Source organism: Mesoplodon mirus (genome assembly GCF_964341445.2).
Source record: "Mesoplodon mirus genome assembly, chromosome: 2".
Classification (NCBI taxonomy): Eukaryota; Metazoa; Chordata; class Mammalia; order Artiodactyla; family Ziphiidae; genus Mesoplodon; species Mesoplodon mirus.
In genome coordinates this window covers 58171555-58189077 of record NC_138977.1, presented here as the reverse complement: position 1 = coordinate 58189077, position 17523 = coordinate 58171555, and the positions used below count along the sequence as shown (strand labels likewise).

General features: G+C 44.0%; 1 protein-coding gene across 1 annotated transcript in view; it reads right to left on the bottom strand.

The window, feature by feature from the left end:
* The window catches only part of MACROH2A2 (macroH2A.2 histone), a 54454-nt gene that overhangs the window by 12587 nt on the left and 24344 nt on the right, over window positions 1-17523 (bottom strand). The window contains exons 3-6 of the mRNA XM_082639672.1: window positions 11326-11432; window positions 9399-9596; window positions 8236-8346; window positions 6728-6827 (exon numbers count right to left, since the gene is read on the bottom strand). Of these exons, the coding sequence (XP_082495798.1) occupies window positions 6728-6827; window positions 8236-8346; window positions 9399-9596; window positions 11326-11432 (516 nt within the window). The remainder of the gene's footprint in view (window positions 1-6727; window positions 6828-8235; window positions 8347-9398; window positions 9597-11325; window positions 11433-17523) is intronic.

The following is a 17523-nucleotide window of genomic DNA, read 5'->3' as shown; positions in this document are numbered from 1 at the left end:
AGGAATTTGGTAAGGTTGCAGGATATAAAATTAATGCACAGAAATCTCTGGCATTCCTATACACCACCAACGAAAAATCAGAAAGAGAAATTAAGGAAACACTCACATTTACCTTTGCAACAAAAAGAATACAATACCTAGGAATAAATCTGCCTAAGGAGGTGAAAGACTTGTACTCAGAAAACTGTAAAACACTGATGAAAGAAATCAAAGATGACATAAACAGATGGAGAAATATACCATGTTCTTGGATTGGAAGAATCAACATTGTGAAAATGACTATACTACCCAAAGCAATCTACAGATTCAATGCAATCCCTATCAAACTACCAATGAATTCTTTACAGAATCAGAACAAAAAATTTTACAATTCTTATGGAAACACAAAAGACTCTGAATAGCCAAAGCAATCTTGAGAAAGAAAAACGGAGCTGGAGGAATCAGACTCCCCAACTTCAAACTATACCACAAAGCTACAGTGATCAAGACAATATGGTACTGGCACAAAAACAGAAATAGAGATCAATGGTACAGGATAGAATGCCCAGAGATAAACTCATGCACGTATGGGCACCTAATTTACAACAAAGGAGGCAAGGACATACAATGAAGAAAAGACAGCCTCTTCAATAAATGGTGTTGGGAAAACTGGACAGCTACATGTAAAAGAATGAAATTAGAACACTACCTAACATCACAAAAATAAACTACAAGTGGATTAAAGATTTAAATGTAAGACCAGACACTATAAAACACTTAGAGAAAAACAGGAAAAACACTCTTTGACATAAACCACAGCAAGATCTTTTTTGACCCACCCCCTAGAGTAATGGAAATAAAAACGAAAATAAACAAATGGGACTTAATTAAACTTAAAAGCTTTTGCACAGCAAAGGAAACCATAAACAAGACAAAAAGACAACCCTCAGAATGGGAGAAAATATTTGCAAATGAAACAACAGACAAAGGATTAATCTCCAAAATATATAAACAGCTCATGGAGATCAATATCAAAAAAACAAATAATCCAGTTAAAAAATGGGTGGAAGACCTAAATAAACATTTCACCAAGGAGGACATACAAATGGCCAAGAGGCATGTGAAAAGATGCTCAACATCACTAATTATTAGAGAAATGCAAATCAAAACCACAATGAGGTATCACCTCACACTGGTCAGAATGGCCATCATCAAAAAATCTACAAACAATAAATACTGGAGAGGGAATGGTGAAAAGGGAACCCTCCTGCACTGTTGGTGGGAATGGAAATTGATACAGCCACTATGGAAAACAGTACGGACATTCCTTAAAAAACTAAAAATAGAACTACCATACGACCTAGCAATCCCACTACTGGGCATATACCCTGAGAAAACCATAATTGAAAAAGAGACATGTACCACAGGTTCATTGCAGCGCTATTTACAATAGCAAGGACACGGAACCAACCTAAATGTCCATCGACAGAAGAATGGATATAGAAGATGTGGCACATATATACAATGGAATATTACTGAGCCACAAAAGAAAACGAAATTGAGTTACTTGTAGTGAGGTGGATGGACCTATAGTTTGTCATACAGAGTGAAGTAAGTGAGAAAGAGAAAAACAAATACTAATGTATATATATAGAATCTAAAAAAAAAATGGTACTGATGAACCTAGTTGCAGGGCAGGAATAAAGAGGTAGACATAGAGAATGGACTTGAGGACTTGGGGTGGGAGGGGGAAGCTGGAGAGAAGTGAGAGTAGCATCGACATATATACACTACCGAATGTAAAATAGTTGGCTGGTGGGAAGCAGAAACATAGCATAGGGAGATTGGCTCTGTGCTTTGCGATGACCTACAGGGGTGGGATAGGGAGGATGGGAGGGAGGCTTAAGAGGGAGGGGATATGGGGACATGTGTGTGCATATGGCTGATTTGCTTTGTTGTGCAACAGAAACTAACACAGTACTGTGAAGCAATTATACTCCAGTAAAGATCTATTTAGGAAAAAATGACCCAAAAAGACAACAATAAAAAAGAAGCTTCAGAAGTTTGCAAAGAGGGAATTCCCTGGCAGTCCGGTGGTTAGGACTTGGTGCTTTCACTGCCAGGGCCCGGGTTCAATCCCAGGTCAGGGAACTAAGATCCTACAAGCCGCACAGCATGCCCCCCCCCAAAAAAAAAGTTTGCAAAGAAAGCAAAGGTATTTATAACTTTAAGGTTAGGGTTAGATAAATAAGATTTTCATTTTCCTTAACTTATGTCTTTATTTCTTAACTTGATATTTAATTTAGAATTAGAAGTCTCTACTGAAGAGGAAAATGATACTGGAGATATAAAAGATGGATCCCTCTTGAGAGCAAAGAGGAAGCATAAGAAAAAACATAAGGAGAGGCATAAAATGGGAGAAGAGCTTATACCATTGTGAGTACTATCAAAGCCCATCAGCACTGCTAGTTATATTGTTGGCAATCGACATATTCCATGGAAACTCGTTAACTTTTAGGGGGTGATTTGGCCATAAAGCAGTCTCATGACACGAACCCTAAAGTGATCTTTTCAGAAAATTGAGGCTCCGGTGTTCTGATCTCTGGGTTTGGTACCCGTGTAGTACTGATTAAATTCAGTGTCTTGATTTGACGGCAGCACTCCACACTGGGGGGGATCTCACAGACCCTGCAGCCTGCCTCTTGTCACCAGCTCCTAAGCCGGGTCCCAGAGCCACCCTTGGGGTTGCAGCCACCACCTTGTTGCTGGGGGGTGAGGAGCAGGCCCCGGATGACAGATGGCTTAGCAGGAACCTCTGAGTGGAGAGCTCTGGGGTCCTGTTCCCATCTCACCACCACCTATGTGTTGTAAGTCCCTGGGGCCAAAGGACAGACACAGGCCCAGGGCAGCCTGGAATGTTGTTCCCCCAACTTGGGCCTTGGTTTCCAATGGAAAATGCAGAGCTTTGCAAGGCTAATCTCTAAGGACATTTCTGCTGGGAAATGCCTCGAGTTTTTGACGGTAGGACAATTCTCTACGCCATATTTCAGGGTTGTGCTTCTAGAGAGGCCAAGCGGAACCCCCAGGAGATGGCAGGACTCCACCTCCAGCACAGCAGGAGCCCCACCTATGTGCACCAGGGGATCCTCATGCCCCTGAGATGACATGTGGGTGTCTTGTCCAGACCAGGATGACTGCTGCTCTTGGGTGGGAGATGAGGTATTTCCCCTCATGCATTTTCATCTTCAAATGAATCTGGTGAACTGGATGTCTGGGGCAAGTCTCAGCTCTCTCTCTCTTTGTGGTTATTATTATTAGTTGTTATAATTATTCAGATGATGATTATTATTGTTATTATTATTATTCAGTTCAGAGGCTTCCCTAGAGGCTGAGTGAGGGAGCTTCCCCACTCCACACTCAGACACTCAAGTATATTTGGAAGGGCACAGTATGATGTGCAGATCACTTAGGAAAAATATTGATTGCAGCAATCACTCTCCACTGAGGCGGGGGTGGAGGGGTTTCTCCATTAATGTGCTTGGGTTTCAATGACGCAATTTGGTTATGGTGATCGCAGGCTATGGCAAGTGCCTCTAAGTCTCTTTTCTGCCCCTCAGACCCCTGGCCAGTTTCGATCTGCTGGGTCACAGAAGCCTGGAGAAGGCCAAGTAGCTGAAGCTGGTAGCCAAGTTCACTGTGAGACGCAGGGGAAACAGGTCTAGGCTGCTGTGCTCTGCTTTCAGAGGTCAAATGGGACCATGTAAAAATCAAGGTGAGCCCACCCTCTTCCCTGAAGACATTTAGGAATAAAGTAGCCTGTAGAGTTGATGAGGGGACTTCCCCTGTGTGGAAGCCTCCAGTGAGGAAGTGAAGAAGGAATTAGAATATCTAGGATTAGAGTATCTCCCCTTTGCGACCCCTAACGAATGGACAAAACTAGAGAAGGAGCATCGTGAGAGAGTGGGGCTCCTCCTGATGGGAGAACGTTCCATCACTGCCCAAGTAGTCTTGCTAAAAGTTTTTGAACCTGAATCTAATTAAGCCTCTGGGTCCAACTACCAACTTATAAGAAAAGCAGAGAAGAAACATGTTTAATGACACTAGGAGGATGGAATCAACAAAATCCAGACTGTGGGAAACCCTACAGGACAAACAGCCCAGCTTCTTCAACAAATAAATTGCTAAGGAAAAAAGAGAGAGACAAAGGGGGATCCAATGAGTTATAAGTGACTTATCAACCAATTGTAACGTGTGAAATTAATGGAGCCTGAATCAAATAAACAAATTTAAAAAAATTGACATTTATGATGCAGTTGGAATTTGAACACTGGATATTTGAAGATATTAATTGAATTTTTTTTAGTTGTGATAGTGGTCTTGTGATAATGGTATGTTGTAAAAAAATAGCCCTTGTCATTCTGAAATATTCACAGATAATATGTGTGGGGGGAATGTGGGCGGGGGTAGAGCTGAAACGAGCTTGGTCATGGGTAGATGATGATTGCAATGGGGTGTGTAGGGTTTCATTACACTCTTCTGCTATTTTTGTGTAGGCTTGAACTTTTCTGTAATAACTTATAAAGTCTTAAGAAGAATAAATCAGGGCCTTATCTGCATGGGGAGATTGGTTTGGGCGACAGAAGTGGAGAATGGAATCATGATGGGAGGGACCCCTTCTAACAACTCTGCAACCATGAAGGAGACTATCATTTATCAAAAGCCTATGAGCCCGGCACTGTGCTAAGCTCCCTCTTTGTATTATCTTATTTAATCTTCATAGCACCTCTATGAGACACGTAACTATTGTTATCCTCACACATGAGGAAACTGAGGTTCAGAGAGGTTAAGAAAACTGCCTATAGTCACACAGCTAAATCCAGGACATAGACCCACGCTGGCTCCAGAACCTCCACTGAGGCTGGGATCTGACCTCGAGTTTTTGCTTCAATACCAGTGTTTTTTCTATCCTACCATCACCCACCCCTTAAAAAATAGAAATATCTTTATAGTTTTCCTGATAGAAAAATGCAAATACTATAGAAATCATAAAGAAGGTAAAACTTTAAAAGATAAACTTGTTTTGTTTGAGAGAAGCTAGAACACACTTCAAAACAGAGCTCAAGGGCTTCCCTGGTGGCGCAGTGGTTGAGAGTCTGCCTGCCGATACAGGGGACGCGGGTTCGTGCCCCGGTCCGGGAAGATCCCACGTGCCGCGGAGCGGCTGGGCCCGTGACCCATGGCTGCTGAGCCTGCGCGTCCGGAGCCCGTGCTCCGCAACGGGAGAGGCCACAGCAGTGAGAGGCCCGTGTACCGCAAAAAAAAAAAAAAAAAAAAAAAACAAAACCAGAGCTCAAGATTAAGGCCACGAGGGGGAGTCTTTCCACACAGAGGGAGTTGAGGGCAGTTGGTAGGGCCTGGGCTACGTTTGAAGAGTAGAGGAATTTTCACCATCTCTGTGTGCCAGAGAAATCCTCTTTCTCTGTAATACTGTTTTTTGTTTGTTTTTTGTTTTTGTTACCCCCCACCTGGTGCTATCTTATTTCCTTTTCAGCAAAGCAAGTGGCCTCTGATGCCAAGGGGGAAACACAGGTGAGCCTGGCAGCTACCACCCAGGGCTGAGCTAGTAACATTGGCCGCAGATCACCTACCTCAGAAGCAAGCCCCGTATCCCAAGGACAAAACCCTTTCGTTGCCCATTTCTGTCTTGTAAAAATCGGTGAGGTGGTGACTAAATGGTCTTATTATTATTTCTAGTGCCTGGAAGCTTAGCCTCCAGGTTCCTCCACCTAGCCTAGTAACAGATGCCTCCACCACTCGCGGGACAGGTGGCAATCCACTGGTGAAAGAACTCAGTGTATAGCCTTACAGACCACCTAACTTTTTCCAGATGTCCATTTCCTTTTTACCAATGGTGTTCTCAGTATTTCAGCTTAAAATATACGTAGAGGTTTACCCAAAACATGTACAACAATATTTAGAGTAACACCACTCATTACAGCCCAAATTGGAAACTGCCCCAGTGCCATCAATGGTACAATGGATCAACAAACTGTGTTATATACCTACAGTGGAATACTGTACAGTAAAGAAAATGAACTACAACCACACTCAACAACATGGGTTGATTTCACAAAGTTAAGCAAAAGGAGACAGACACAAAAGGAGACATACTGCATGATTTCATTTATATAAAATCAGAAACAGATGACACCCCTCTATGCTGTTAGAAGACAGGATAGTGGTGGGGACTTCCCTGGTGGTCCAGTGGTTAAGACTCGGCGCTTCCACTGCAGGGGGGCACAGGCTCGATCCCTGGTCAGGGAACTAAGATCCCACATGCCTCGAGGCGCAGCCAAAAATTAAAAAAAACAGAAGACAGGATAGTGGTTACCCTCGGAGAGAATGGTGACCGGGACGAGGGATGAGAGGCCTTGTGGGGTGCTGGCAAGGTTCTGTTTCATGATCAAGGTGCTGGTCCCAGTTTTGTTCGCTTGGAGGAAAATTCATCAAGCTGTGCATTAATGATCTGTTTTTGTATAATACTTCAATAAAAATTTCAAAAATATCTGCAGACCTAAAACAAAATTAGTTTTTCTCTAGTAATGCTGTTCAATTACACACGATGGCAGAGCTTGATTGACACAGTCCGCCAAGCAGGGGCTATCCAGCTGACAATGACCGACTTCACGAGAACTTGCCAGAACAGTAGCTATTCTATGGCACCTCTCCCGAAATCTCAGAACCTTACCTATATCTTCCTTGAGGTCAATTTCAGCTGTGGTTGGGTGGACGATGCCCTCCACTCTCATGGAGCCAATATGGCTGATGTCACTCTGGGTCAAGGACAGCTGCATTGGGAAGAGAAGATGCAGAGTGTGGGCGAGATCAAGGCCTATGGAAAATCTTCATGTTTTACTCACATCTGTTCATTCTCTCAATTGCTTGTGTCAACAGAAAGGGCTGTGCGTGGAGCGACCTTCTGACGTTTCCAAGGTGTGTGGTTTTCAACGGGCTCTTTTGAGCTCAGTGGATTTGATGTTCACCCTGAAGCTAGCAGCAAATCTGCCTCCCCTTTTGGGGGCAGGACCGGGACCTCCCCTCCTTTTCTTTTCCCTACAGCTTATGCCTTCGTTTCCCATCTGGGTGGCCTTGGTGTTCAATATCGTAATTCTCTGAGTAACTCCTGCAAGAAGCTACTCGGTTCCCTGCATTCTCTCCAGAGCAGCACAGACCTGCGGGGGCAGGGATGTAAAGCCAACCACTTTGCTGGAGAGAAGTGAGGGGCTCTGGGATTCTGACCTCTACGTCTAGCCGCCTTGACTTTTGGGACCACCCTCTTGGGGCTACGCTTGTGAAATGCTGCCCCATGTGCCCATAGCTGAGCAGAATGGAAGCCATTTTCCATTGTCTCCCCATGTGAGCTAGAACTTCTTGCTCCCCTAGGTAAGAGAGAGAAAGCTAATCATCACGTAACTACAGAGAGCCCCTAGAGTGGACATAAATTCCACCTCTTTGCTTCCCTGCTTTCATCAGTGATGAATTAGGAACCCGCCACGTTCATGCTCTTCTCAAAACGTGCTCTTCCCAATTGCTTCAACAGAGGTTCGTACTATTGTCAGGCTGCAAACATTTGCTACCCGATATGATTGACTGACTGTTTCCGCGGGTATCATATTGCAGCCCCAGTTGACTTGGTAGATACATTGTCTGTTATGCTTATGGGAATGAATTATTTGCATGTCTGGCTGGGCTGCTGTTGTGCTGCTGAAGACTTTTCAAATGTATAACCCTGTTTGTTTTCTTTCTGCAGCCTAGAAAGGCAAGCAGACTGAATTATTAGCCAATAATTCATTTCTAACACCAGGGATATTCAGGGAACATATCTTTCTATTTTCCTTCTTTGATAAATTACATCACACCATGTAAAGCAGGCCTCCCAAAGCCTGGTTGAGAAAGTTAGCTATGGATTTTTTTTGGTGAGCAAGAGATATCTGGGGCATGGAGACCAGAAAGATCCACTGTGGGTACCTCTGACTGACCAGTGTCAGCATGAACAATTCTCAGCACTAAAGAGCTTGTTTATCCTCACAATGCAGACATTTCCATAGCTCTTTAGTTTAAAAATGAATAATTCAAGACCAGAGTGAAAGTCATATTAGGGAAGGAAGGGATGAAGGAGGCTTCATTGCTTGTAAACAGTAGGTTATAAAAATGCAATAGTGTTTTATGACAGTACATTACAATTCTCTTTATTACCTTCTGCCCTAGAACAAGGCTTTTAGAAGACAGGATGGTGAATCCATCCCCAGGCCCATCTTCAGAGGTGGAATTTGAAGTTCCTTCTTTATCGCTGTCCTTTGGTTTGGACTGTTGGTAGAAATCAGAAGGACAGATCAGAAATAATCCAGAAAAAGCCCAAAGTGGCTTTGAAGTCTTTCCCATGGTTACCACCAAGTTGGATATGAACGGAAGTGGTCAGAGGTTAGGTTCTGTTGTTTTCAACAGAGGGAAGCAAGGGACAGCAATATGGGGAAAACAGAAGGATACTGCAAAAATCAAGTGTATTAAGGGGTTCGCATGTACCCATAGTCTTTGCTCAAACCTGGACACAGATATGTTATTCTTGTTCTTCTCAACGCCTACAGCTTCTGATAATAAGCCAAGTGGGGTCATTCATAGTGCACTGCTCAACTTCCCTTCTCTCCAGGATTCCCCTGGGGCACAGCGGCCGAGAAATGAACTCTTATACCATCTTTTTTGCCATCATGGAGGTATGGGGAATGAAAAGTTGACAACCCCCAAAGCAGCACTGTCCAACAGAACTTCATTCCCTCATTCCCTTTGTGCTGCTCCGTGTTGTTGAGCGCGTGAAATGTGGCTGGTGCACCCAAGGAACTGAATTTGATTTCATTTTCAGTAATTTAAATTCAAATTTAAATAGCCACATGTGGCTAGCAGTTGCCGTACTGGGCAGCATATGAAAGTATTACTCCACAAATGGCACCTCTGAGCTATAGCTACTTATCCAAAACACCTGAAATGCCATTGGCTGAACTCAGGCGACTCTCTGTGGGAAGCTAAAGGTGTGTCAGTATGTCACATGGGGAGAGGTGGAAAGTAGAGTTCCAGATCAGCTCTCTCACTTGAGATTTTGGTGAGGTCAGTGGAGGGGATCTGGAAACATGAAAACCACCCATGTGTGGGGTTTGGAAAACTCTAGTAGACCCTGCATGATGATCTGAGCTCGTCTCAAAGGCCCTTTATTCTTTTTCACACACATTCCTATCATTTTCTCCCAGCACCAAGCTGAGGTGGGTCCCCAGTCCTTCGGGGATGCTGGCCACGCCCTTCTCTTTGGATGGTTCAACTTTCCTCCCGTTCTGTGAGAGTCCGGAGCTCACAGACACCACTGGGCTCACCTTTTTGGACGTCCGTGGTTTGGCAGCCTTCGATTTCTTGCCCCCTTTCTTGCCCGACGTGGCCTTCCTTCCTCTTTTCTCTGGGGGAGGGGAGAGGATAGTTTCTGACTTGCCTTTGGTCCCTCGTTTTTTGGCCAGCAGTTCAGGGTGAATTCTGGGCAGGACGCCTCCGCTGGCGATGGTCACTCCTTTGAGCAGCTGAAGAGAGAGAGAGAAGGCGTGCGCTCAGACAGCAAAGAGCTCGTTGGTTCTGGATTTAATACGGTTCTAACTGTTGGCAAAACAAGTGTTAAATCTGGTCTCTGCTTTCCAAAGAAACTGCATAATACACAATTTAACTGGTTGTCCCTGCCTCATGGGTACGGCTTTTCTCTGTAGGTAACAAGGCATCCCGAGATCTTGTACAGAAAGCAAAACAAGCAAAGCAAAATGAAAGCGTATAGAGGTTGAAATCAGGGAGGTTGCCCAGAGCTTGGAGATTCCAGACATAACCGAGGATAAAGAGCTTCAGACGTGGGAGCACGGCTTGACAAAATGAGGTTCAAAGGTTAATGCAAGGGCTAGACCCAGTTAACAACAGACCTCACTCCTTTTTTTTGTGTGTGTGTGTTACGCGGGCCTCTCACTGTTGTGGCCTCTCCCATTGCGGAGCACAGGCTCCGGACGCGCAGGCTCAGCGGCCATGACTCACGGGCCCAGCCGCTCCGCGGCATGTGGGATCTTCCCGGACCGGGGCACGAACCCGCGTCCCCTGCATCGGCAGGCGGACTCTCAACCACTGTGCCACCAAGGAAGCCCGACCCCACTCCTTTGATCATGCATTCCATCAGTAAAATATGTTTGACCACACACCTCCCAACTGATATGTGTTTACTTTAACTAATCAACATGAACTACCACACTAATACATTCCGCACATTTTTTTTTTTTTTTTTTTTTTTTTTTTTTTTGCGGTATGCGGGCCTCTCACTGCTGTGGCCTCCCCCGTTGCGGAGCACAGGCTCCGGACGCGCAGGCCCAGCGGCCATGGCTCACGGGCCCAGCCGCTCCGCGGCATATGGGATCCTCCCAGACCGGGGCACGAACCCGTATCCCCTGCATCGGCAGGCGGACTCTCAACCACTGCGCCACCAGGGAGGCCCCATTCCGCACATTTTATAGCAGCGCTACTCCAAATGTGGTCTGCAACCAAGGCTGGTCCACAAGCGATTAGTTACCTGTCTGTGACAAAGAGAGTACAGAAATCATGAGGAAGAGTCTAGTAAGTTGACAGAATTTTTGTATACCTATTGGATCTAGTAACAAAAAATTGTAGCTGGTAGTTTGTTTTTTAATTTTTCTAGTAATTATTTTTTATTGTATTTTTGGAAATTATCAGCCCATGTTGGATTGGAAATAAGAACTGATTCTTAACCACAGACAGTTAACATTATAAAATACACATAAATTAAAATTCTCATACTGTTTACCTGCTACCTTGCACATCTTTGGCGGGGGGCATGGGGGTGGGAATTCACTCGATTTTGGAGTCAGCTCTAAAATATAAAGCGTTAGTTTTGATATATGAAGAAGGACGCTTCTGCCCTCATCAGAATAAATCGTCAACAAAGTTTGGGGGAAGAAACTGTACAGAGAATAACATATGTGCACTGCACTTCCCTCGGCAACACACAGAGCTTGCTTTTAAAGAGGAAAAGAAATTCTGGCAAGTCTCATAATATATAATGGGATCTATTCCAGAGATAATTTTATTTTGAATCTAAATAATATGGCTAGCAGAATTTGTTCTTCTCCCGTATGATCTGACTCTTTTAGTGTAAATGTGACTGGGTACTGTAGCAGAAAGGATTTCTAGCCAGCCAGGTCCACATGCAGTAGTGCGTTTGGCAAACCCAATCCGTGGCTGGTGTCAATGCTTCAGACGTACCTGATTGAGTTCCTCGTCATTGGCAACTGCCAGCAGGATGTGTCTTGGGGCTATCCGGGCCTTCTTGTTGTCCCTCGCTGCATTCCCAGCCAATTCTAGAATTTCCGCTGAAATTTCAAGCGAGGGTTAATAGGCAATCATAGAATGGGGTCTGAGTTTTCCAAAGCGTTCCTTTGGAAATGGCCTTGGAGTTAGATCACTTTTATTTATTTGTGATTTTTATGTCTGGGCCTGGAAAGAAATCCAGAAAACTGAAAAGAACTCAAGTCACAGACAAGTAAGATATTTTAGCAAGACCTGATATACGATCCTGTGGACAAAGCCTTCTAGTTGTCCCTTGACATTAATTCTCCCCCATCTTCCTTAGTAGATGGACCTCTGATTTTTTGCAGAGCCCCAAATCACAGGAATGAAGACAGTATTTCCCAACCACCCTTTTTGTTAGGTGTGATAGTGTGACTAAGTTCTGACCGATGAAAAGCAAGCAGTTGTGTTGTATGGTACTTCTGGGAAGTACCCATTAATAAAGGGACAGTGCCTTTCTTCCCTTTTTACTGGCAGACTGAGGACATGATGGCTGGAATTTGAGCAGCCATCTTTGACCAAGGGTAAGAAGTTGTGGATGATAGAGCAATAAGATAAGAACCAGAATCTCTTAGGACTGTGGAGCCTCCTTACCAACCTGGACTGTCTTCTATAGACGTCTTTTGTATGAGAGAAAAAGAAACTCTTGTTTAAGCCACTGTCGGCAGAAGTTAATCCTGACCAAAACAGAACCCTAACATTGAAGCCGAGTTTCTTTCAGTGTGCAGCCATCTCTGAGGAGAGCTGAGACCCCTTTCAGAATCTCCTTTTCCTCTTCACTTGATGCCCCTTGTCCCTCTCGTCCTAAAGGAAAGTGGATAGGAAGAACTGATTTATACTAAGGGGTGAGGTACCACTTAACCTGAAAAGTGAATTCTGTTTCACATACTATCAGTTTTTGAGTCAAAAAAACAAAACAAAACTATGGAGTTGGTTTATATCCCTGAATGCTTTCCCTTTCCTCCTTTATTTTTTCTTTCTTTCTCAATTTTGGAAGGATGCTCTGCTAAATCAAATTTGTCTGCCTTCAAGAGCATGAATGAGCCTTTAAAGAAAAATTCTTCCCCTAGAAAGAGTTCTTTCCCTAAAGAAAGAGGCAACGTGCCAGTGTGTTATATGTGGGTGGAAAATTGTATGTGCATGTGTGCATGAATGTGTTGTGTGTATGTATGTGCATACGTGTGTGTGTTGGGGGGATTTGCTGGTACAATGGCATAGATACTAAACCCTAAAATTAATAGGCAATTCTGCATGAATTTTTGCAGTCAACCTAATTTCAAATAAAACACCACATGCAATTGCCATCATTCGTAAAATCTATGGCAATAAAATAAAAACTTGGCATAAGTATGCCATATTAACTAAGCAAATGTGATTAACAAAAAATTAGAATAAAATAAGCATTAGAGTTAAATATTTATATGGCATTTCCATAATGAAAAGCACTAAATTACTGCAAATTCATTCTCACAACATCTTTTTTGGGTTATTAAGCAAGGAATATTGTGTTTACCAACAATTCATTTACACGGCACTGCATTTTCTGAATCAAAGATTGGGGCACTGTAGTTTGAGAAATATGAGCAGGCTTCTTGGGACTGGAGGACACAGTATTTGAAATTAACGCCATATTAGATGCCTGGTTTGCTGCCTTCAGATTTCTGCCCAGCTTTTCTTTCGTTTAAAAAGGGTACCCCGGCTTCCCTGGTGGCGCAGTGGTTGAGAGTCCGCCTGCCGATGCAGGGGACTCGGGTTCGTGCCCCGCTCCGGGAGGATCCCACATGCCGCGGAGCGGCTGGGCCCGTGAGCCATGGCCGCTGAGCCTGCGCGTCCGGAGCCTGTGCTCCGCAACGGGAGAGGCCACAACAGTGAGAGGCCCGCGTTAAAAAAAAAAAAAAAAAAAAAAAGGGTACCCATCAAAAAGAGGTGTATTTATAAAGTCTTCACAAACAGGCTTGCTTTATGGCTCTAGGTTAAAATGTACAGCACCCCACTGAGCACAATAAAAGGACTTTCCTGCACCTGCTGCTCCTAAGGGCCCACACCTGGGAGGAAGGAGCACTCTGCTCAGCCCTTTTTCCAGATGGGTGGAAAGGGGGTCAAGGAGCCTCCGAGTTTTAAGCTTCTGAGAAGTTGAATTTCATTTAGCATCTTGGACCATCACTGTCCTCCCTCTGTCTCCTGCATTTAGAGGAAGCAGTTAAGCATCCTCTTGGGGTTCATCAAATTAACTGTCAGCAAAGCTAACGGGAAGCCCTACACGTTCCCAGCCTTCAGGAAGCCCCTGAAGGTCAGGTTATTTTCAGCTTGACAGCCAGATGCACAGACACTGGATTCTCAGACGGAGAATCTGTCATCGAATGCCGCCACGGGAAGAGGCTAAAGGCAGCGATTCGTCAGGCAGCACAATGCAGGCACACAGGTGAGGCTCTGCCCGAGTGCAGCTGGGCTCTCGTACTAACTCTTCCGAAATAATTTATAAGAAAGAAAACCTTGATCGTGTGCTCAAGTGCAAAAACAGAGGTAGAACTTTTTTTATTTAAAGAGAAAAAAACTTAAGAATACATAGCAGGAAATCTAGACCAAGGAGTTCTTTTCTCTGTTGGATGTTTAGTCTGAACATTCCTTGGGCCAGCCTCCACCATTTAAATGTTTGAAATAACATTAATCATTATTAATATTTTCAAATGTTATGACAAATATATTCACACGAACTATAAAAGTTTGCTACATTCTTGAGTGATTTTATTGATTTTTGGAACACAAGTATCCTTGTGTGTCAACTGGCAATCAATAGGAAAACTGAATTTAATGTCACACATTTGTTTCACTGCAAATTTTGTTGGAAGATCATAATTTGTTAAGTGGTGGAGATTTCCACGGAGGTCTGGAGACTTCTACAGCAAACCTCTCACTTCTCGCAAGTCACACTTCCAGCAATAGTAACCATCTGGGATACAGCTGAGTATCTGATAGTAAAAGGAATGATTTCTGTAGCCAAAAAGGAGGTTGGAAAGCTCATCGTGCACATTATTTTGGAAGAGCTCGTGTCCGCTCATTTTGGATACAATCTAAACCAACACTGGATAGCCCAGCCCACAGGAGATGGGAAATACCACAGCAAGTGTAGGCTTGGGACAGAACACATGCATGACTGTCTCCTTCCCTGGCCTCTGCTCGCTTGTCCACCTGCCCACCAGGTGGCGGTGTCTCTGGGCTTCAACTGGGCGCTCTGCTCTGCATCAGGCCGTGCAGTCTTCTGGGGAAACGCCATCCACTCACAGCTCCTGCTTCCACCTTCCTTCCCATGTCACCACATCTGCACTTCCAGCCCTGCCATGATGCCACCTGGGCGTGCCACAGGTAAATCAAGCTCACCAAATCCAAATCATTCCTCGAAACAGGCTCCTCCCATCACCCTTGGGACTGGCAGCTCCATCCACAGACAGACCTGGGAGTCATTCCCTCTCCCTCCCTCTCCTTCTCCCTCTCTTTTCCCAGCCTCATGAATCTTACATAACTTCGCCCCTCTTCTCCAAGCTTATTGCCATTACCCGAGCTAAGGCTGTCTTCTTTTCTTTTCTTTCTTTCTTTTTTTTTTTTTTGGTAAGCGGGCCTCTCACTGTTGTGGCCTCTCCCGTTGCGGAGCACAGGCTCCGGACGCGCAGGCTCAGCGGCCATGGCTCACGGGCCCAGCCGCTCCGCGGCATGTGGGATCTTCCCGGACCGGGGAACGAACCCTCGTCCCCTAGCATCGGCAGGCGGACTCTCAACCACTGCGCCACCAGGGAAGCCCTGGCTGTCTTCTTTTCCAGCCCAGATAATCGTAGTGGTTTTCCTGCCCCCAGTTTTGTCTTCCTCCAGATCCATGCCAACAAGGCCACCACTGGCCCAGGGCACCTTTGTGCAAATTAGAAAAAGATGCCCCTTCCTCAAGACACCTGACTTCCCTAATTTTGTTAGAACAAGAACCTTTACTGCCATCTGCTGGAAATGCTCATAATTAGTCACAGTTCTTTGAGGTCTATGATGTGAATGATACTCCCTTCAATGTGTGTCCTTGTGCAGTGTACAACCTGCACAACCACACATGTAGTCCTGGCTGCCAAAGTGATCTTTTCAAAACACAAATGTAAAAACTGAAAAATCATTATATTAAAAAAATGCTTGGTGTTAAGTGGATAGACCCAATTGTCTGGAAATGATAGGTTTCTTTGTTACATAATGATTTCATGAAGTGCCCTGAAATTAATGCTGTTTTAAGGCCTATTTGTCCTATCAATTAAAAATATATTACAGAACATTTTCTCACCATAAAACGATTATAAATTACTCATTCTCAATATCTTACATTTATATTATATCTATTGCTAATGAATACAAAATTCTTTTCCAGAGTCTGGGGCTTGCTTTTTCAGTCCATTTTTTCCTCACTTACATTGGAGATGTAAACTGGGCCAGCATTTACAGATTGATAAACTGAAGTATGAATGTGATGTCCATTCTGGGAGGCTGGTGGATGTCTCAGGTGGAAGGGACCTTCTAGATGAGCAGTCCAGCATGCATTCGTTGCCAGAGTGTGCAATCTCCCCCAACAGGTTGGGGCCAGAAATGCCATATGGCTATAACATCATGATGATGTGTGAACCTAGGGTTGGTCAGGCAGCCAGGCCAGAGAAATCAGGTAAGGCTGACTGCTATTTCTCCCCAAGTTCCTGAAAATTCGTGCAACTTTCTTTTTGGCTAAGTAGCACCCAACCTTTTCTTTCTTCCTTCCTTCCTTCCTTCTTCCCTCCCTCCCTTCCTTCCTTTCTTTCTGCATTTCATGTAGATTTTATTTTTGTATTTATAAAATCTTTACATTTTTAATAGATTTTATTAAATTTGGGGATCTGCTCTAGGAAGAATTAAAATGGGCTTTAAAATATGGATAATTTCTTCGTATAGTTTTACTTAATAGAAAGTAAGAATGGTTCATGAATTTCAAACATTTGTAAAATATGACTTTGCATTTTTACATGCTATTTTTAAAACTCTTTTTCTTTTTTTTTAGAAATTTTATATTGAAGTATAGTTGATTTACAATGTTGTGTTAATTACTGTTGTACAGCAAAGTGACTCAGTTATATATGTGTGTGTGTGTGTGTGTGTGTGTGTGTGTGTGTGTGTGTGTATATATATATATATATATATATACACACATTCTTTTCATATTCTTTTCCATTATGGCTTTTCACAGGATATTGAATATAGTTCCCTGTGCTGTACAGTAGGACCTTGTTGTTTATGCATTCTATATATACCAGTTTGCATCTGCTAATCCCAACCTCCCACTCCATCCCTCTCCTACCCCCATCCCCCTTGGCAACCACCAGTCTATTCTATATGTCCCTGATTGTGTTTCTGTTTCATAGATAGGTTCATTTGTGTCATATTTTAGATTCCACATATTAGCAATATCATATGATATTTGTCTTTCTCTGTCTGACTTACTTCACTTAGTATGATAATCTCTAGTTTCATCCATGTTACTGCAGATGGCATTATCTTGTTCTTTTTTATGGCTGAGTAACATTCCATTGTATATATGTACCACATCTTCTTTATCCATTCATCTGTCAATGGATATTTAGGTTGTTTCTATGTGTTGGCACCCAGCTTTTTCTTACTTGGCTATTCCTGTGACCCCAGGTCCCCTCTCGGAGGCAGTGAGTGGGAGAAGGGAACTTCAGAGACCATAGACATGAATCTGAGAGGAGAAGTAAATTGGTCTCCCCCCTTATCCCACCCATTACTGAGCAGAGCTGATTCTCCCCTCCAGACAGCTCCCACATGTGCCCATTTCTTCTCATCGTCTCCACTGAGAACCCCTAGTCCTGGCCCCTGTCAATTCTCCAAAGTGACTTTAAAACAGCCCCCACTGGTTTCCTGGACTCTGATCTTGCTTCCCACCAACTGTTCTCCACCTAAAGCCCACGTGAGGCCCCCAGAATGCCACCTCCTCCCTTCGATGCCTCCCCTGGCGTGTGTGTGCAAAATGTGCACACTCTCATGTGGCCCTCAAGGACCTGTCCCCCTGCTCCCCTTCTCGTCTCGCACCCTTCCCATTTCCCA